The sequence below is a fragment of the Micropterus salmoides genome, unplaced genomic scaffold (genome assembly GCF_014851395.1).
Source record: "Micropterus salmoides isolate LMB-PRFRI ecotype aquatic unplaced genomic scaffold, ASM1485139v1 Ms_hic_scaffold_1, whole genome shotgun sequence".
Taxonomy (NCBI): Eukaryota; Metazoa; Chordata; class Actinopteri; order Centrarchiformes; family Centrarchidae; genus Micropterus; species Micropterus salmoides.
The window spans coordinates 47696253-47718149 of NW_024040040.1; the positions used below are offsets into that span (position 1 = coordinate 47696253).

The window sequence follows — 21897 nt, forward strand, 5'->3', positions numbered from 1 at the left end:
CAACGATGATGCTTCCTGACTTTGATAATCAAGACACTTTTCTTTTAGCTCCACCATGAGGTTGACATTTTTGTTTTTAGTGAACTTGGTCTCAACAATTACTGGATAGATTGCCATGACATTTGGTACAAACATTCATGTATTCCTCAGGATGAATTCAAACAACTTTGCTCCCGTAAATTTTCATCTACTGCGTTGATAATTAGCAATTTATGTAATCATGGTAAAATATGGTGGTACCTATATGGTAAACATATTCCTGCTAAACATCAACCTTTTGACATTTGCATTGTGAGGATCTTAGGGTGCTGATGTTACCATTAAGCTCAGAGCAGCACTGCGACTGATGGTGCATTCCATGCTCCTCAGATGGTCCCATTTCCCAAGTTGTGAAGTCGTTCTTCCGACTTTGGTGTGTTCATGTGCTTTTAAGTCAGAATGTGGGAACAACATGTACTACAAAGATGTGTTGGACTGCCATTGTCATCCAGGTATGTTGAAACAATTTGAAGCGAGTTGAGAGAAAACCTAATACCATATTACAAATGACACGTTAACAAAAAAATGCGCATGCAATATGTGATTTTTTTTATATTTTTTTTCACCAGTAATATAATTTATCAAGCATTTCTACTTATCTACGTTTATAATGTCAACAACTTGGCAGGTCGTGTACTAAAATTTTCTCAAACTTTCCGAGTTTCTCCGACTATTCCGGCAACACATGAATGCACCGTTTACATCTATTCATTAATCTGATGCTTACAATTGCCATATATGTCAGAGGTTGCCACCCTCTGGAGCAACCGGGGGCTCCAGCTCAGGGACACGTGTCACAGTGGGAATCGAACCCAGGTCTCTCACACCAAAGGCATGTGTCTTATCCACTGCCCCATCCCCACAGAGCTGCCAGCATGGCTGTAGATTCTTGGTCTTATTGTTGGGCATGGACAGAGATGTTGCACCAATTCAGCGCTCACTTTTCCCAAGTAGATAAACAAACTATGCTGATGGTGTTTATATAGCTTGCTGCACCTACACATTTACAACACAGAGAAAGCCTTTCTTTGGGGATTTTCAAACATGGTTAATGCAAATGTTACAAAACTCAAAAGGCAGGTTGAGTGAAATTGAATTGCAAAACAAAACAATGAAATCTCGTCCAAGGGTGTCCGACAGTGGATTTTTCCTGTGAGGCTGTATACCTATTTGAAGGGCGGGCTTTTTCTGCCCGTTGTGCTCTGCTGGTCACATGAAGCAACACTGCAGACATTCATTTGGGATTCCAAGGTAATTGACTTCACTGAGCTTCCACCTGATGTTAATTAACAGTGCAGCACATTTGGCTGCAAACCTGCAATATAAAGAGTCAAACTGGAGACTAAAGTATTAATTAACATTGAGTACATCTCAGAACAAATCAAAGTAGGCTAAGTCATTTCCTCACCGGGACTGTACAACATGTTTTGTAGATGTAATTAATTGAACAAGCCTGTGAAAAGAAGTTTGGTTCTTATCGCAAAATGTAGACAACATGAGAGGTTCCTTTCAGTTCTGCTCCAGTAAACTGAATATTCTAATTATATTTCGGTGTCAAAGATTTAGTTAAAATCTCTGACTGCACTTTAATAAAAAGCATTTTTTTTGCCTCAGTCCTAACAAGTTTAACTTTATTGCCACTACTTCATCCCCTGGATCATAACTGTTTACTGCCACTCATGTCTTAAACGCAATTTCCAACATTCTCACTATTGACTCTGTTATTACTTCTGCTGCTCCTGTATGAGTATAATATTTAATCCTGTTACATTACATTCAAACCACTTAGTGTTTCAGTACCATTACTAATGCATCGTTGCAGCATTGCATTAGTGCTTTGTTTCTAATTACAGCAAGAAAATTATGTAAGGCAGAAATTGTCAGGCTATATCCAAATGCTACAGGAACACTGTCTGCTGCTTTAATTTCTGTTCGCCCAGTTTACCAGCAGCTTCAACACAGCATTGCCTCTTACACATGGGACTTGATTTAATGAGATGGATATTTTATTTTGTTAAACTAAGCTATGAGAATCATAGATATTTGACACTGCATTTGATTGGAATTGGAGTGTTGGAATGTCCTCCTGGTTTGCAAATGAATATTTCATGATCTTATATTCCTCATGAATTCAGCATTAAAGTTTCAGTACTTAATTTCAATGTGCATTTTTAATTGCCATCCACTCATTTTGCAACACATAGCTCCCTCTTGGCTGACTTGCAAACCAAGCATGTGTGTGCGTGGGAGCACGCGCCTGTGGAATATTGAATGGCTCACGCATCAAGCGTTTAAAGAAGAGATGTGCGGCTTCTCTCTCTCTCGCTCTCTCGCTCTCTCTGCTGCTCCTCCTCCTCTTTTCTGTCGCTTCCACTGAGGATCGTTTGCCGTTTCTCAGCTTGCCTTGAGCAGTGCATCCTACCACCACTTACTATTTCACACCTTCGCTGCAAAGGCAGCCTACAGGCGCCGTGAATAGACCGTCTTCTTCTTCTCGTGACTCCCCGTGTATCTTTCTGTGCTATTTGCATTTTTTGTTCATCCTGCCGGGGAAACAACAGTTTCTCCCAGCTGTAGGGAATCATGACCACGGCGAAGGAAGGCAATGCTCCGCCGAAAACGGCTCATCAGCAAGAACAGGTACCGATGAGCTTCTGTCTCACTTATCTTACATTAACCTGTGTTGCCATGCTTTGGTCGGCCAGTGCACCCAATCGTATTTGCATGCACACTTTTTCTGACCGATTGTAATGGTGTGTTGCTGGGGGGGGGATTTGGTAGCCCACGCTCTTAATAGAGGTTTGCACTCGGAGTCGATTGGAAGTGATAGCCGGTGCTGCGCTGTCAGTTCATCATGACTGGAGGATTTTTAATACCTCGTGCTCAGCTGTGATCATCATCATTAACCAGCGATCATCATTTAGTAACTTTACGCACGGGAGCAGTTTGTGTTTTCTGTTACATCCAGCGCGCTTCACCTTGCAGTAGAACACGCAGATCAGCTCAATTAGCCCAACTTGAATCAGATTGTGCATATAAAAAAAGGCCCGCAAATGTGCGACTGGTATTCACAACAGTTTAATCGCATTCAAATCATCATGTCATGCTCTTGCTTTCTACCTACCTAATAAAATACATTTAAAGCGCCTGACCTGCTCAGAAAAAAGCTCGTGTTAAACTGTTTCTCCAGTCTCAAAGGCTTAGAACACTGTTGCATTTCAGTGTGGTGCAGGGTGGCTCTGCTCTGTTTTCTTTGCATCCTCCATCAGTCAGTGATGGTGGAGAATCTGTTGACTCACCTCCATAGAGGTCCAACTTGCCTAAATAATGGAGCAAACAATGGAGTTTATTTCGGAGTATCAATATTTCATGATCTGAAAAAAAGAAGACCACTGATTTTCTGTAGCGCTCTGTTGATGCCAGGGTTTACGAATAATACACCTCCTCCTACAGTAGAGAGACAGTTAGTCTGAACAAAACTGCAATTTTGCACTGACTTACACCTTTAGGGTCCCCACAGGCATGGAAATCTTTAGAAAGTTTGTGGATTAGAAGAAACGTACTTTCAACTCATTCAACTTTTGGAAATTACCCATTTCTGTTTATTATATGGCAATATAGCACCTATACAACAATATAAGCATTTATTCCACTATCACTAGGAAAATGCTCTGATGTTTGTATTACTATACAGTAGCAACCATTTTCTGTCTCATAATATAAAATTTCATTATTGCTTGAAAGAATAGAACCAAGAAATGACTACTTCTGACCACTTTCATGTTTTACATCTCATTTTCAGACCTTGAACTTGAACCAGACAACACCTTCAAAGTACATCTGTGAAATAGCCAGTATGAGTAACTGCTTTTATCTTGTTCAGTCTGCTGCTCACTGTCACATGCAAGAATAAGGTTTTAATTTGCCAAGTTTCAGTGTTTTCCTTGTTTTGTGCCAGTCTATTAACTCAAACTGTAACTTTAGACGGCATCTTTCACTGCTAGCCTCCACCTGTGCACTGCACCTGTCTAAAGATGACAGAAAAGGTGAGAGGGACACTTGGCTTTTTCCTGCCAAGCAGACAATCTTCCCCTGCTGTGATTCAGCTGCAGGCTGTCAGTCACATCCTCAGAGGCAGCCAAAGGTCTGCTAGTCCTATGCTATGTGCAATGTGCTATGTAGGCATAGACATCAGCATAAACAACAGATGGACTTTGAAGTACTATTACATAATGCTGAAATCCGACATATACTCAATCAAAGGAAACTATTTTAATAATTCACTCATCTTTCGTCATTCCTCAAGCAAAAATGGGAAAACATTTCCTGGTTTCAGCTTCTCAAATGTGAGGCTTTGCTTTTTTCTCTGTTGTATATCATTGTAAATTGAATGTCTTTGTGTTAACACTGTCAACACTGGGCACTATTTTTTTGACATTTTGTAGACGAAATAGGGAAAGATATTTTCATTTATAAGCGAGAAGCTGGAACCAGAGAATGTTTGAAATGTTTGCTTGATAATTAAGTTACATCATTCATTTTCTGCCTATATGTTGTTGGGCTAATTGCTTCAGCCCTATGCTGAAAAATAAAAATTATTTTTTGCTGTAGTCTTAATATTACATATTTTGATCCAAATGTGGCTTTGACTTAATAGCTTACATATACAGATTGATGAACAATTGTTTAACGGTATTGGCTGCACTAGGTATTTGTAATCAGTCATCAAATAATTTCATTTTTACAATTTAGAGCAATAAAGAGAGTTTACACCTGCAGAAACGGACCTGTTTTGTATTTACTGAGATTAGAGTTTGTGATGCTCGAGCACCAGTAAACAGTAAATGGTGGCTGTCACTGCATTTTCGTCAGGCGTGAAGCTCCAGCAAAGTGAAAAATTGCTTCAAGCATATTAGGTTGTAAAATCGGTAATGTAACATAGACGTGCATGCATGCACACAGGCGCATGCATTACATCTGGTGTACGCATACATGCACACACACAAACATACACAGCCGCTGTGATTACGTGAGGTCCTGTTGTGGCCCCCTGATTGATGGTCTGCTGGCTGTGCTTGTGGTCCAGGGACAGAGGACGGAGATAGAGGGCAGCTCACCAGAGATAGCAACAGCAACGACAGCCCTCCAGTAATCAGCTAGACGCAGCACAGAGAGAGTGCCACACCACTGACCCTCATTACTGCTACAGGGTCGAGGTTCTCAAGGTGTGAAAGGTCGAGTCAGGGTAGGGTAGAGTAATGCGCTTACAGAGACGAGACCCTTTTGGACTAATTTAAAGCTAAAGTAGCATTTTCTGTTGTCAAAATACACTGATCTTTGACTAATTTTAAAGGGTGCTGTTACAGAGAGTACTGTGATTTGGAACTTGTAAATGTGGCACAAAGTACAAATGCAGTGCTTAAATAGCAGTGAGAAAGCCCCTGTGTCCTGTGAAAATTATGCTCAATAACTCTGATTCTCTGGCTTTCTTGTCTTCTTGGTATCCTTTATTACATAAGCCCACTGGTTTTGTAAATATTTGCGTGGTGTGAGCAGTTTAATGATGTCACATGACATTAGGAATTGGTATTTTTCAAGTTCAGATGTCTCACTTACAGCACCTAACTTTTAATAGGGAAGACTTTAGCGGAGACACCTCAACCATCCAGGCCCAATAATCTGCCTTTTTACTGCTTTTGCATTCTGTGTGACTCGCGAACTTGGGAAGTCTTAGGAGGTAATGCATGCTAAAGGGAACAACTTCGATACTGTGAGAGCCGAGCTGAAAAGCAAGGTCTGCCCTGTTAAAGTTGGTTTTCTAGCATCTCATAGTAGCAGAGCAGTAAATGACTTTTGGGGGGGGATTCGAAGCCAAAACCTAAGATCAGGCCATCAAGGCAGCTTGAGAAACAGCTGAGCAGAGTTGCCTGCGGGTGTTCCTGAAGAGAGACATCCAAGTGCCAAAGAAGGAAACTTAATCATAGAAAAGCAACAACATGGCTGGTAGGTCTTGCTCACTTTATAGCTTTTTTTTATTCTGAGTCATATTTATTATTTATTATAGCATTTGTGTTACATGGATCCCAGAAAGAGCTATAGCTGTTTATTCCTTATTAGACTCTTTGCTGGCAGGTGACAATAGGTGTCTTACGTGCCAGACACATTGCTGTCTATATCCTCACCAGGCCAACAGTGGACTTAAAAGTAACAAGGACTACCATATAGAGGAATTCACTATTCCAAATGTAGGAGAAAAAGGGTATAAAATCCCTTTCAACTCAAAGAAAGTGCACAGCATATTTGTTCAGTACTTATTTATTTATATATTTTCAAGATACTATGTAAGATACTTACTAACCTCAATATACTCAATGTCATATAAATCTTAAGTAAGGTTTCCAAGGATGTCCTCTTTTGCAAATATTGATAAAATGTTGTTTATATGAAACAGTGCTTGTCTGCTATGAGCTGATAAATTCAAGCATAAAATGTGAGGATGCTCACTTGAAAGTCAAAATATTGGCAAGAGAAAAAGTCAGACAGGAACATCGTCTTTCAGGATGGTGAAAGGTTTATTATAAAATTGATTATATTTGACTTTTTAGTTTTTTGTGTGATCTTCCACTGAGAAAACAAGTGTGGTTTTAATCAGCCATGTTTAGTCTCATTCACCTCGCTGCGGTAGAGCTGTTGCCTCAGTGGCCTGCTGATGAATAGTTCAAGTGATAAGCGCTTAAACAGATGTTAATTAAAGTAGCAACCAAAACGCAGTGGGACGACGAGGAATCATCTGCACTGCACCTGGTATGGCTTTTTGTGTTTTTGCATCAACGTGCCTGCAGTTTGTGCGAACAGCATTGCTGCTGTGATTCTGTTTCAGTGCCCTATACTTTCCTTTTAACAAATTGGTGTATCCATGCATTTGTATCCTTTTGGTCCGGAAGTGCCACTGTTTATTAACTTGTTGAATGTCATTGAAATAGATTCATCGCCTCCTTACAAGCCAGTTCACTGTGTGGCCTGGTCACACATCTAAAACAGCAAAGTTGAGCAGCAAAATTAATTAATAGCATTACAATGGTGTCATAGATTCACAAAGTACTGTAAATAGTAAATCCACACTGATGTTTTGCTTAGAGTTCAATTTTCATCTTCAAATGTTTGCTGTTGACCAATATCAAACCATCTTGGCAGTGCTAACCTTTTAGCACAGCCGGAGAGTCCAAAATAGACCGAGCTAAAGTAGCTTATTAGCTGTGTTGAACCTTTCACGGTTATTTAACCTCCTCCTGTTGGAGTTTCAACGGCTCCACAAATGGCAGTTATGAGACAGGCACAAGTACGTTTTTAGAATAAACTCTGTGAACTTACTTTCCCATTAGCAACCCAGCTAACCAGCTTGTCAGCTCTGAGAGTTTTTTTGACCATTTAATTCGATAAATAACTCCTAACTGAATAAATTGAGGTGCCCTCCTGAGAACAAAATGCTAGGATGAGTAAGTGGCCCAGTACAGGGCTATAAGGATTGACTTTCACTAGTATGTTCCCGGCTAATTAGCTTCTTGGTTTTTACCTTACCAGGCACAGTAGTTGACCATCTTGCTCTGCGAATTGTCCCTAAGTTACCAAGCTGTAGGGAAGAGGCTGGACCCCCACCTGCTCCTTCATGGTGTGAAAAATATGAGCGAAAGCAAATTGCTGAAAATATAGTGTAGAAAATAGAAACCTCCCAAGAGGCAGTTTTTCATATTTATGAGGTATATAGAACTGTATCTTCTCTGCATAATTTGAATCTCTGGTTCTAGCCACTGTGTCTCCAACATAGAGTATATCTACTTTAGTCAATACACAGATTTAATTTGAAACCACACAATGCCACCTTATGAATCAGACTTCTTGTGATTTATTTCCTCACTTGCATATCGATTTCTCCCGTGTGAATCAGTAGCTAACATGATGTTTGGCCATACACCGTTATGTGCATGTACACTTAAGTTCCATTTCATTTTTCCCTCGTTGAACCCTTTCAGCACAGCCACTTCTTAATAAGAGAGATGGCCAAAATAGGTTGGGAAAAGTGACAAGATGATTCACTTTAGGAATGCAAATAGATAATAGGCCAATTCCTCCTGTTTTCAGAGTGCCCTTGAATGATAAGAGGGGATGGAAGATTGATTTAGAGGAGAATTGGATGCCCCTAATGTTTTTGCCATAGTTCATCTTAAGGGCAATTATGAACAATCGAGCCGTGATGTTGGGGCCTGAAGTGGAGATTAGCGGCAAGATTGCCAGGCAGCTACCACAGCGATTCATCATGATTGTTGTCATGATTTAAATGTTCCTTGCTGAAATAGCTTATAACGCGTGGGAGGTAGTTGCTTTAATACAGCAATAAATATTCAGCGTTTGGAGCAACGGTCAAACTAAATGTCATGACAATCCTCCATCTCACTAATAGTCAGTGTAGACATCAGGTGTGTGCGTGTTTGTGTGTCTGGATGTGAAAACACCTGAGGAGGACTTTCCAAACAGTGTGTAAAATTCTCATTTAGGGAAAGGTCAGCGTTTTTTCTGTCAGGTATCTGCCTTTGTTGCATTCTAATTGTGTCTCTAAGCCATGGAAGTCAACACCGAATACACACCCATATATGTATATATATATATATCTATATATCTATATATCTATATATATATATATATATATATATCCCATTAAACTCTGTTCAGTGTTTTCTATAGCAACCTTAGTGGTCATAATTCCATAAATGAAGCAATTTGCCAAGAAACCAAAGCTTTCTTTTCTCGCTCCCTCGGATCCAGGTGAAAAATATGCTTTCATAAGGAGGTAAACAAGCAACTTGCATTCAGAATATATTTTTTCATAGATTAGGTTTTTGAAACCGAAATTTCCAGTCTCTATGGTTGCAGGAACATTATGTATGCTGAGCGAAAATAGTGAGAAAGTCAGATTAATCATGCTTCAGACTATCAGGGGTGTGTCAGCTTTTATCTGTGCACTATATAAAGCATGTGTGGCTCAGTGTGTAAGTGAATATGTCTTTGTATTCTTGTCTTCGTTTGCCTGTGTTTATCTGCGCCTCCCCTCAGTCCGTTCGAGCTGTGTTTTCTGGCCTTATCGACCGGCTGTAATTAGGGGCCCAGAGCTGTGGTGCAGGAAGGCGATCAGGAGCCGCCATGTTCCGCCGCGCCTCTAATTGAAACGTTGAGCGTTGCCAGGTTCAGCGTTGTCCCCCCTCGGGTCCTGCTGTCGTCTCGGCGCCACCTCCACGTCGGTGACAAACATTCAGAAGAGCGAGCGCTAGTCACGAACGATAAGCAGGTAATTGCCTGTAGGCTCAGATGCGAATTAGGAGAAGCTGGTGCTCCAGCTTCATTGGACATGCTGCTCGGAGTTGTTTGTGCCAGTGTCGGGGAAGTGTGACAACTCAAAGTGATACACACAACAGAGGTGAGCTTAGAATGTCATTAGCTTTGTCTCGTTTAAGCTCTGGTTTCAGACTTTGCCCTTAATGTCTGGTATAGGTTGGTAAAATCCTAATTTTGCAGAGTTGGATTTTTCCCTTTAAAAAATGATACAAATGATCAACAAATTCCTCCCCAATTCCTTTAGTGATGCAAATTGCTCGGTGAGGCAGCACATAGAGCCACTCAGAAGCCTGCAGGGAGCTAAAGGCTGTGCCCAAACCTTGGCATCTGTCTGTTCAGCCTGGCACAGGCCTAGAGGAATGAGCTTGCTTTTCAAAGCCTGGCCCAGCCTTCCAACCAGTGTTCCTGCTGACATTTATCGCCCCGAACCTTTAGTGTTATTGTTATGGCTGCAATAATTCTCGCCGCCGTGGAATACTGATGGCGCTCCAAATTGACCAACTGGAGGATTTTAATGTGACAGCTCATCACATTATGGTGATGGGAGCGTGAAAGTAGGCGGCCCGCTTGCAACACCATCCTCCACTTGAAAAGCACGCGCCCTTGTCATCTGTCTGACAGTCATGTTGTCAGCTCTGTCCAGGACTGCCTATCTGCTTCCATTCTTCCTTCTCCTGCTTCCTTCAGCTGTAAAAGCCTAGGTGGAAGGGAATTGGTCAGAGGCGACAATGTCAACCCCCTGCCGATTTTTCCACACTCAAAATATTGGCAGCCATTACATGTCTCCTCAGTGGTGTTTAGTGCCCATCCCTGAAATACTGACTTTCATCATGACATTTGCTGGGTGGGCACACTCCACACACCCAGTGGCAGCTTAGTTTCTATGGAGATGCTGTAGCTCAGTATGCAGCTTTGTGCAAAAAAAAAAAACACACAGAGATTAAAACAAAGTGAAAATAATATTATTTCAGTAATTGTGTCACCATCTCGTTTATGCTTTTCCTTTGTTAACTACCAACTGACATTGAATCAAATGCTCAGCTAATGTGCGTCCCATTCTGGCAAATGAGCATGCAGCCCTAATTTTCAGAGTGTTCTAGCAAATGAGCGTCCGACTTTGTTCGAACATCAAACACCACAGGACGCTTGATTGGGGCTTTTGATTTGGCCATTGTTCTGCTGATATGAAAATATGGTACATTGGCACTTTGCTGGAATTGGCATTCCACGCAGGGTGCTAATTACTACAGAAAGTCAGTCCCACACACATTTAAAAGTGTTTTCATAATCTATTCATTCCCTGGAAATGCCACAATTTATAGCCTCATGCAATATGCATGTAGACAAGTTGATTACAAAATAGAGAACGTTGTGCTCTTCCATAGAGTTTGCTTGTTTGATAATGAAGAATATAAAAAAAAAGTAGTCACCCTGACAAAACGTATAATTCATTTGCATTATACGACCTAGCCAAGATACTAAAAGAGTGATTCTACAAGGAGTGGCTGCTCCACAACATGATTGAATCTTTTTTAGAAATTAGAAGTCCACACATTGCACTCTAGTTTATTATCTCATTTCAGTGATCCTCCGGGTACTGTCAGTTGCCACTGAATTATATGTTCTATCCCTGCTTATATCAGTGAAATACAGCAGCACCACCACCGCCACCACCACCGCCACCCATTCATTTGCTCTCTTTTCAGAGAAGAAGAGGAGAAAACTAAACTCCTGGGTAACCTTTGGGTCTGTATTCATTTTTGTATTACACGTTTATTATCGCTTGTCACTGCCCCTTGAGTTGCTTCAGGCCAATAAGATATCAAAATGAACAGTAATTGTTATACTTGAGTGGTTCCAATATCAGTTAAAGTCATTAGCCTGTCAGACCTTTGGGCGTTCATTCAAGTACCCTTTACATTTTATCTTCATTCTAAATTCTTGTTCGATTGATTGTGTTCTTTCATGAATAATTGTTGAGATTTTGAGTCAACTTTAAAAACTTGAAAAACTAACCTAAAACAGTAGTAGTAGTAGTGTAGCAAATAAAATGCTTACAAAAGGCAGCTTATGCAAACACAGAAACAGAACTAAAAAACAGTGGGGAAGGAAATGCTTTGCTCTGCTACAAAACAGTTTGTATGAGGTCTTTGTTGTTGCATAAGTACACAATGAAGTAAAAACACAGGAAGATCGCATTGATCAGAGTGAAGATGCTGAATTGCCTCCTCGCTGGAAGGTCACAGATAAGAAATAAACACAAGTCTAATTTGCGCTTTCCATCCCGTTATCTAATGCCTAGGGTTATTTTGAACTACGAAATCCAGACCTGCTGTGTGCTTCTTAATACCTGGAAAAATACACTTTCAAGTGGAAGGCAAATGTGGGACCACCCATAAGGTTAGAATAAAAAAAATCATATACCTTTTTATATGTTAGGCCACTTGGGAAGAAAAATACTACTTTACGTTAATTTCATCGCTACTCTGCGGCCCTGTGGTGGTGTTTGGTGGTGCTGAATGAGCAGCTCCTGTAAAGTGCACTTTGCATGCAGGCTTTGCTGTCATTGAAGTAGTTATGACCTCTGTCTCTCTGTGGCACTTGCGTCTCTCTCTCTCTTTGTGAACATGACGCCTCTCTGTCGCTCGCTCCCTCGGGCTGATCACATACAGTATTTTGACTGAATCTTTGACGCTATTCTGTGGTGCGCCTGTGCCCTGGATGCAGTCATGTAACTATGCCATTGGTGTTGTTTGTGAGGCACTGTTGTTGGTACCTTTTTGTTTTTTGTTGTTCATGGTCTACAGGCTTAAAACACTGTTTTTCAGCCTGGTGTTAAGTTAATCTTTTTAAGGTTAAGTTTAGGGAGCTTTATTTAAAGTTTACTTTATTTAAAATTATTATATGTGTCAGCTTAGGGTTGAGGCTTGCTGGAAACTATGTTTTAAAGCTAAATAAATGTTATTGAAATAGTCAGGCGAACCTGCAGTTTTACACAGAAAGACCACAGTCTGATGTAGTGGTGGTGTTCTTAAGTTTTTATGTTTTGGACATAACGTAATACCATGTGTACTTATGTTGTGGTAGGATTTGGATTGGGTGTCATGCTCCTGCAAGAAAGAACAATTGGCTTCAATAAGTGAACAGCATCGCTCGTGTGTTTCTGGCCAAAGAACATGTTGAAAATCAATTTCATCGCACTGAGAAAGTGTACGCTGCTGGTGTCTTTGTGGCAACATAGTGCATTAGAGAACATTAGTGCATTAAGACCATTGAACAGGAGCTTTCCCCTTGTGATCACACTGACTGGATACACAAAGAGGCCATGCCGACGATTTTCAATGGAGCTTTTGAACATGGATTTTTAATTCATGTTCCTAGTGGTGCTGCAGTTTGAATTAGAGTTTGAAATGTGACCAGAGATAGCTGCTAAGGAGTTAGCGAGTGAAAATGCCTCTGTAGCTGTGCTCTAATGAAAGGAGCAAGCAAGAGTTATGGCATGACAACAAACAGCCAAGTGTGAGTCATGAGTCATAATATTCAATAAATATGTTCAGTTTCGGTGCCAGAGGGATCATGGAGGATGATGCTTTTGAAGCAGAAAGTCAGGGAAAGCTTGATGTCTAGACCACGATGACAAGGTCCCAAGCTTGATTTGAACGTCATAGTCAAATCCCAGCACTTTCATCACTCTTTTTATAATACAGCATACACGTCTTCTCTCTTCTGGTTTAAAGGGACAGAGATTAATACATGACATGCGAACTGGCTTTTCACCACACCTACACACTCTTAGGGAAATTAGGACATTTGAAAGGATATCAGGCATATTGAAGGCCTTATCCATGTCTCCTCTGAGGCTGAAATGAAATGCCCTTCCACCTAACATTTGAAAGTGTAAGTTTTATTCCCTTAACATCTCGATATAAAATATCTGATTAAATTGAGGCAAAATACATTTAAATGACTATGCACTCTCGTGACATTAAATGTTATAATTCTAACATATTATGCTGTCATTTATTCTTTGTATTGGTACAAACTTGATTTAACGCTTATGTTAACACCATGTCAAACATGCATTTAATTGTTTTTTTGTTTGTTTTTTTTACATCTGCCCTTTTGGCACAACCCAGTAGTATAAATAAAGAATTGTTATGTTAAGAGAAACTGTATTCTTTGGCTGTCTTTTTCATTATTGACTTTCTGTTGGCTTAGAGTTCTCTCAGACATCTCTCGAGGTCTAAGGCCTGTGTGCTTCAGCCAAAACCACCCAAAAGCTCGTCCACAGCCTGAGAAAGTTTCCTTGGTAAACCTTTCTAAGTCTCAGTTGAGTCTGTGCTGATCACACTTGGGATGAACCCACAGAGAACCTGTGCTACATTTTAATGGGGCTCCACTTATTTCAGTAGTGGTAGAGAATATTAAATGACAGCCATATTATATGTATTCTTTATTATTCTTTTATATGTTTTAGATCTTGTCAATGTTATATTTTTTTTTTTTACCTGCAGTACTTGCTTTATCTTTCTCATATTTTCTACCAACAATGTTTATTGTTATGCACCAAGATACCAAAGCAAATCCCCTGTATGTGTTAACCTACTTACAGTAAAGCTGATTCTGATTCTGAAGCCACCTCTTATATTGAGACTTGTTGAGAACCAGGCATTTTGTTGTTGGTGTAGAAAATATTGTGCTGGTTTAATGACACTTTACCCAGTACTGTCTAAAATGCATCACATGGATATTCGATAACAACAAGTCACTTACTTCTCATGTGCTTCCCACTTGTATAAACATTTTATTCTAATATAGTTTGTGCCAAACAGCGGTGTGAACGATTTTCACGGCGTCTCTGAAATGAAGCAATGCAGTGAATGCAATAGAGACGTTATAACCTTAGTTCCCCAGAAGTATTAGAGCTCAGGTTAACCCACAAATATACCAAGCCGTTGTGTTCTCATTTGATGATAAGCTCCTGCAGTGCAGAAAGTCAGAGTCTCTCTGTCCACCCCACATATCAGCACAGGGTCACTGCCTTACTGCCTGGGGATTCTTATTGGACAATAATAGTGTCTGAGATACCCAGCAGGTGCCTGAATAAACCCTCTAATAGAGCAATTATTCTCAACACAAAAGGTCACCTCAGGCGTGACGACAGGCCCGGAAATCAATAAAGCTCCCAATTACGACCGAAGCACCGGGCCTATATTTGGTCACCGGCCGCCAGCCATCTAGGAGAAGATCGGATTTCAGGGCGACCTCATTCCCACAGTGCGTCTTTGCGATTAAGTTACCAAATTTTATTTTAGGAGTCTTTGCTTCGCCCTCTTTAGAAAATGCATAAATGACTCGGGCACTTCTGAAGTGGTCCCCTTGATGGCGGACGCTCAGGGAGTCACGTGGCCTTCCTTTTCTTTGCTCACATAAAAGATTACAATCCCTTGTCTTCAGTAGGAATATTTAAGCCTTTTAGTTAAGTTAAGTTAGGCAGTTGAGCTTTATCTTCCTCTTTTAAATCCTCTAGTCTCTAAGAGGAATGAGTGTCCCTAACTTCATACTGCTCATTCCAGTAGGAAGGTGCATAGTACTGGAAACCAGTCTTCCCCCGTTCAGAGCTGGTATGAACTTTATAAAGCCGACCTGTCCAATGATCTGGTGTCCTGGTTATTTCCTCTTCCTCAACTAAGGATGTTAAATATGTCTGCAGCTTAGGTAGCAAAGCCTTATAAATGAAATCAGGTATGCTGATGCTTTCTAGATACTAGTGATGACCACTCAACCTTTTTATATATATGTATTTTTGCAATAGCAATCTTGGGCAATGGATCAAATGGCACTGTGGTAATCAGCGTCCAGTGGTTTCAAGGTAGTGGCACCAGCATGAGTATTCAGGATATCTCCATAATCCAATGCAGACAGTTTGGTGGATTGTATAACGTTCTTTCTATTTTCAAAGGCAAAACAAGCTCTGTTTAGGAATAAGAATCCTATTTGAATTATTTATTTTTAAGCAATGTTTGACATGTTTTGTAGAAGACTCTGCTCTTTAGCTAAATTCCTAAGTATGTACAAAGCTGTTCTGTTTGAATAATGAGATGCTTTACTAAAACTTAAAACAGAATCATGCAACGCCTGAAACATTCTTGTTGTTGTCAGAAAAGATCCTCAAGTTCATACTCGAAATCAATGTGGAAAGTGGATGAAAGTGGCTCTTTGAGTTGCATTCAAAAATCATTGGTTGCCTCTGGATGCTTTCCCAAACTGAACATGCCTGAATGCTATGAAACATACAACAGCATCAATTGTGTTCCTCGAACAAAATTTGCACCCTGACGTTTCCCACTTTATTACCTGTAATTTCACTGTGATTGTGATTACACACAGCAACCCAGCGGTAAAGCAAAGTGTCCTATCTACACGAACCTGAAAGGGGATGGGAAAGATACATCACCATAGCTGCTTGAACTCATCACATTGTGTGTGATCCTGGGCGGCTGGACATGATGTACTTTCCTCCCTTTTGCAGGGGCAACATTGATTTCGAGAGGCTGGGTTGTGGGCTGGCTGTTTGAACAAACTATTAGGGTTTAGTGCAAGCCTTTTCATTCAAGGTCATGATCACACTAAATGTGTACTGGACTAAACCAGAAGAAGAGCTGCACTTACTCTAAGAACATGTCAGACGGCCACAGAATCATTACATTGGCACACAGTGTTCCCTCTTAGTTCCTAGGTCAGGGTTTTTTCTGCATGCTGTAATTTTGGTGTTGCACATCCTACAGAATGTAGAATTTATGAAATGGCCTTTCTCTAAATAACAATAATGCAATATTTATTTTAGGGCACCTTTCTGTATCAATACCCGCCCTTGAACGTTCAGTGTCTACCTCGTCATTTCCTACATTTTCAAAATCCAGCCGACAGATATCTTGCAGAGGGATTTATGAGATCAATGGTTTCCTTGTGTGTAGAAATAGTTACCTTGTTCCTCTCAGGCGGTAAATTTGACAACTGGTTGACAGCTTTCCAATAAGTAGTTTGCTATTCTGTGTGCTCACAAGAACGGCTGAATACATTTAAAAGTTCACGTTCTACCAATTCGCTAATAATATTGTGAGTTATTTTCTGATGGCACTGTCACAACGTGTCAAACGTGTCATTCCATTATAACTGCCTGCTCGCTGGCTTCATCATGGTTGACAGCATGCAGTAAGTTGTGCAACTCCTGAATCTGGCTTATTGAAAAGAAATAAAAAGGTCCAATATTGTGATGAAGAGAAATATGGATCTGATCTGTCATATTGGACAATTTTCACAGGAGCTGTCAAATTTAGCAGCTATTGGTTAAAAGAGTGTGTTTTACTAATCCATACCAGTATGCTATTAGTAAATTAGTACAATAACTTGTTTTTAATCCTTTTTACCTGATGCTGGAAAATTTGCACAAATTGGAATAGTCAATCGAAAATATAATCAAGCCACAAAATTAGGCTTTTTTGCTTTAATCCCACCAAATCAGCATACCTTTAATTACGACTATGCTGTAAATTTGAACAATGTCATGAGGTCTGGCATAATTAGATGACATATTGAAAATGCAGCATTGATAGTTTTAGCCTCTAGTAATTGACATACACTATTGACTCCAATGCAAGAGGCATTCCGCATGAACAAAAACCTTGTTAACCATTTTTTCCCTGCACATATTGACATTAGCGTATGCATGAGTGCGTACAAACCCCATTGGCTTCAGTGTAATTGAACGCCAAATGCTGAACTCCGTCTGAGACTCTCTCTCGGTAGCTTTTCTCCTTTACCTGCTCTCACCAGACACCTTCAATTCATGACCTACCTCACAATTCTCCTCTCATCTTCTGCTACTCTTTATTGTAGTAAAGGAGAAGAGGAGGAGAGACACACACACACAAACACACACATACACACACACACACACACACACCCCAACCCAATGACAAGCAGCTCTTAGATTTCTGAAAGTACATTCTTGTGGGTACAGTATTATTTACCTCTTCAATCCTAGAGGGCAAGAAATTGCTCTTTAGCATGGAAGTTTCTTCTTCATTCTGCCAATAGCCTATGTTTGAGACGGTAACCATTTTAGTAACAGAAATCTCAAAATGAAACTGTTGCTTTAACTTTACCTTTGTGATGGAATTTTAATGTTTCTTTGTGTTTGATAGTTTTTGCCAGGTGAAGGCAGTTCCCATGAGAAAGTAGCTCGTTAGAGAGTTTCTTATTTGATTGTCCTTGATAGGCCTTCATCTCAGCACAGTTGGTTCCTACTCCCTTCCTCCCTAAGACAGCTGCGTAATACCCTTAGAGTATAAAGTCACTTTGTCTTACTTTCTGCAGACTGGTTGCACTCTGTATGTTTGTCTGACCCTTTGCAAAAAGTAAAACCCTAAAGATGTCTGGAATGAATTCTTTATTTCAGAAGACTTGCTAAAGGACAAATTTCCATTACACCTTGAAGGGTATACCTTACACCTACAGCAACCAGCAGTACATATAGATGCAGCTGGTGGTAGCTCCTTTAAACTTTGCTGCTCTTTTGTTTTTCCAGCTTTATTTTCGACACATGTATTACTGATGACAGAAATACAGTCATTGGACAAGGAAGACCTTAGGCGATCCACCAGCCAGATCAACTGGACCAAGCATCCCTGCAGCAACACAAGATCAATCAGAGTAGAGGAAAGATAACCAGGATAGCCATGTTGGCCCAGCTTGGACTGGAGGCTGCTACCAAAGAGACCTGCCCCATCAACATCTGGGATCAATTCACTTGGTGGGTGGTCTATGTTCCAAGCTGTCAGCGCAAGACTCCGGCAAGATGAGAGGGGGAGGACTGTGTTTCCATCAATGCTGCTTTGGTGCTCACACAGTCAAGATTGTTTTTCAAATTTTTTAATGTGAAGATATCACATTAAATTAGCTGTTGTGTTTGTGTGTGCAGCATGAAAGGTCTTTCTTTGTATAATGATAAACTACCTTGTACCTTGGCTCACAACAGCTGGGAGCAGTGACTAATTGGTATTGTTACAAGGAGTTTGCCAGGCAACCACCATTGTAGCTGGATGCAGAAGTAATGGGTAGATGAACAAACTGTTCATAAGAAATAGTTACAGCATGTAATCCCCTAAAAGACCGCTACCAGTGTTAGCCTAGCTAAGCTAGGCTAATTGCCTTCCAGCTGATGTATGTTCGCAGAGTAATCAGAGTGGTTTTCAAGTGAGATTAATGCATTCAGAAGCCCTCACATTGTGAGACTACCTTTACTTATTGATGGACACATTATACTTATAAGAAAGGCTCTGTCTCTCTATTCAGATTTGATGTACCCGCTGAGGCTAATGCATCTACTCTATCTCTCCTACACCCTTGCAGGATACACGCCATCTAGCTTTCTTTCCACAGTAGCTTGACAGAAGAGAAACTGCTCCCCAATTGTCAGAAAAGAGAGCATTTTCTCTAGGCTGTTTTCAGATGGAGGCAGGTAGCATGGTAGAAGGTAGGGAGAGAAGGCAACAGAGAGGGGGAAAAACAAATGAAGGGCAGAGAATGCATGTTTTTCTTTATTGAAAAATCAATTCTGCTTTGGTACTGTTTCCACTTGATTTCTCATGATACTGAATAAAAACAATAAAAGCACATGTTGAGGGGTTTATTAGTACTTTATTCAGCTGTTTGTGGGTTTTCGTTAGATAGTGTGACTTCAGTTTTGCAGTACATGTTGTCTTGTGGCTGATTGTGCTAATTATTCTTCACTTCAACTATAATGTCTATGAGGTGAAGAACAAAATCAAAGTGAGGCTAAACATGAGGCACACGTACATGTTTACATGTGAATGTGGTATCTTTTGTGACTCAAACTGTCGTTCGTCTTCATCTGGTCAACTCTGACTCCTGCTCTGACCGCCTCACTGACAATCTTCCAGCCTCTGGATCAGGGCTCATTAGTTGCGGCCCACTAAGCATGTCCGTCTCCATCGATTGCCGCGCCTGTTTTGGTGCACCTGAGAATTCATTCAGGATCACAGACTGGTTCAGTGGTGGCTGTTTCAGAATGATCTGTATTTCAGTGGATTCTCCTTGTCAGTAATTGTCTGCTCTGCAACTGAAGTGTCTGGCTCGAATTGAAATGTCAAGCTTTGTATCCAGGTAGGCAATGTGAAAAGAATCTACAGAGGAGCGTTAAGCAGTATTGATTGGAGTGGTTGAGCTATTGGAACTACTACTGAACTGATTATTATGACTGCTTGTAATTATTATCAGTAGCATGATAGACTAGTGGATGGTAAGCATGCAACAAGCAAAAACAGTCTGCTGATTGCCTGTACGCTGGGATATGTACAACTATCTTTTGAGTATGCTACTGTCAACATATTTTGGAGATGAAAATCGGAATTAGTGACTGATTTTATACTTTTTTGAAGAAACTTTGCATTCTGAATAAGTTCAGTTTACTTGACATTTTCTCTTTTTTAGAATGAATGGCTAATTTTTCAACAAGGACCTACTGTGCTGTAACTTGCAACCAAGGCTGCATTTCCTTCTCTGCTACAAAATACAGAGAGTGCAAAATTCCAACCTTGTCTTCTTTCACAGAAAGTCCCATCAGGCTTGTATTTTCAAAACCTGGTTATTAGTTGGACACATTTTAGTTCTATAAAAGAAACGGGGGGCAAGAGGAATAACTTCTGACGGCTTTTCTAAGAGACAGAGTATTTAAAAACCTGTATGTTGCATAAATTATAAATTGCAAACTTACATAATTGTTCTTGTTTCTTAATCATAGTACACCATTAAACACTTTGTCATTTTAATTTAGCTAGTTGTTGAGAGAGAGAGAGAGAGAGAGAGAGAATACTTTTTGTCATTGTTTGACCTTTTATTTAACCACAGAAGATAGACACTGACAGTAACACTCCTGCTCTTCAGCCAGGCTGTGATTCACATTCACACAGTTACACACATTTTACCTGGAAGCTGCCCACTACAGTCTACCGACTGAGTCTGTTCTACACTGAGCAGTCATCTGGGGCTATCAGAGGTTGGGCGTCTTGCCTCTCGCTTTTATTACTTATTAAAATAGTCAATCGAAAATATAATCAAGCCACAAAATTAGGCTTTTTTGCTTTAATCCCGCCAAATCAGCATACCTTTAATTACGACTATGCTGTAAATTTGAACAATGTCATGAGGTCTGGCATAATTAGATGACAAATTGAAAATGCAGCATTGATAGTTTTAGCCTCTAGTAATTGACATACACTATTGACTCCAATGCAAGAGGCATTCCGCATGAACAAAAACCTTGTTAACCATTTTTTCCCTGCACATATTGACATTAGCGTATGCATGAGTGCGTACAAACCCCATTGGCTTCAGCGCTTTTATTTACTGTATTTCTTGGAGATGAGAGGGTCAATTGCAATATACTGTCTTCACCCAGTTAAGCCAGTCTAGGGATTTTAAGGCAACAAATTGTTAGTAATAATTAGACGTCCAAAAACACAACATGAAACTAAATGTTAGGTGCTAATATATCATCAGTATGTTCATCTTAAAATGAATATTTGTATGAAATTTCATGGCAATCCATCCAAAAGAGGTTTGGATATTTCAGTCTAGACACGCTCGGGCACAACCCTTTTGCAGCAATTCTAAAACCATTCTTTGGTTTGCACTCTTCCACCGGTTAGTATCTCTTTCCCAACTCACCCACTCGCTAGTCAGAGAACCTTCATTTGACTTTTGTTGGTTTAAATTCCTACTTTCATTTACTGATTGGCTCCTTTAGCTTGTCACTCAAATCACCAGACTCCAGATTGCTGGTTATGACGACCTGATAAAATGTTGGTAAATGTCTATTTATCTTGTGGTACACTTGGCCATGGCACATTTTGTGAACAAGAAGTGGAGTTGAGAGATTGAAAGCATGGTCTATGAGGATTAAGATGGAAGCAGTGTATTTAGACATATTTTGGCAAACACATGATTTGGAACATACCGAGCAATACAGATGGATGGAGAATTTTCTCTGTGAAAACTGATCAGGATTACAATCCTTTCTGACTGCTGTGAATCAAAACTAACTACAGCCTGTTTTTTTCTTTGAAGAAGCAAACTACAAACTTTGGACAGCAACCTTTCAAGTCTACAGGAGGGGAGTGTTTCATACTCACAATGGGGATGTCTTTGCAGTAAAACACAGGCTTTTCATTATCTGTGTAATGTTCCAGTAAGATCAAAGAAGGCTTTTCAGGGAAAAAACCCTAAGAAGAATTTTGTATGGGGCAGAAAAAAAGATTTAAAGTTACACTACACAACTTTTCACCTTGTGGCAGCAGTAAGTGTATTTGTAGCCCTATTCCTTTCCCACTCAGTTGGTCAAGTTCATGCCCTGAAAAGTTGATGAGCTGTATACCTTCAAACAGCATG

The 21897-nt window shown here is 40.2% G+C and overlaps 1 protein-coding gene across 3 annotated transcripts in view; it reads left to right on the forward strand.

Moving 5' to 3' along the window:
* The window catches only part of dpp6a (dipeptidyl-peptidase 6a), a 209905-nt gene that overhangs the window by 111756 nt on the left and 76252 nt on the right, over nt 1-21897 (forward strand). The window contains exon 1 of one of the 3 annotated variants that reach the window (XM_038731948.1): nt 2441-2679. The exons of the other annotated variants lie outside the window; for them this stretch is intronic. Coding sequence (XP_038587876.1) covers nt 2623-2679 — 57 coding nt within the window. The 5' untranslated portion in view covers nt 2441-2622. Of the gene's footprint in view, nt 1-2440; nt 2680-21897 lie in introns of those variants that run through there. 3 annotated transcript variants of the gene reach the window in all.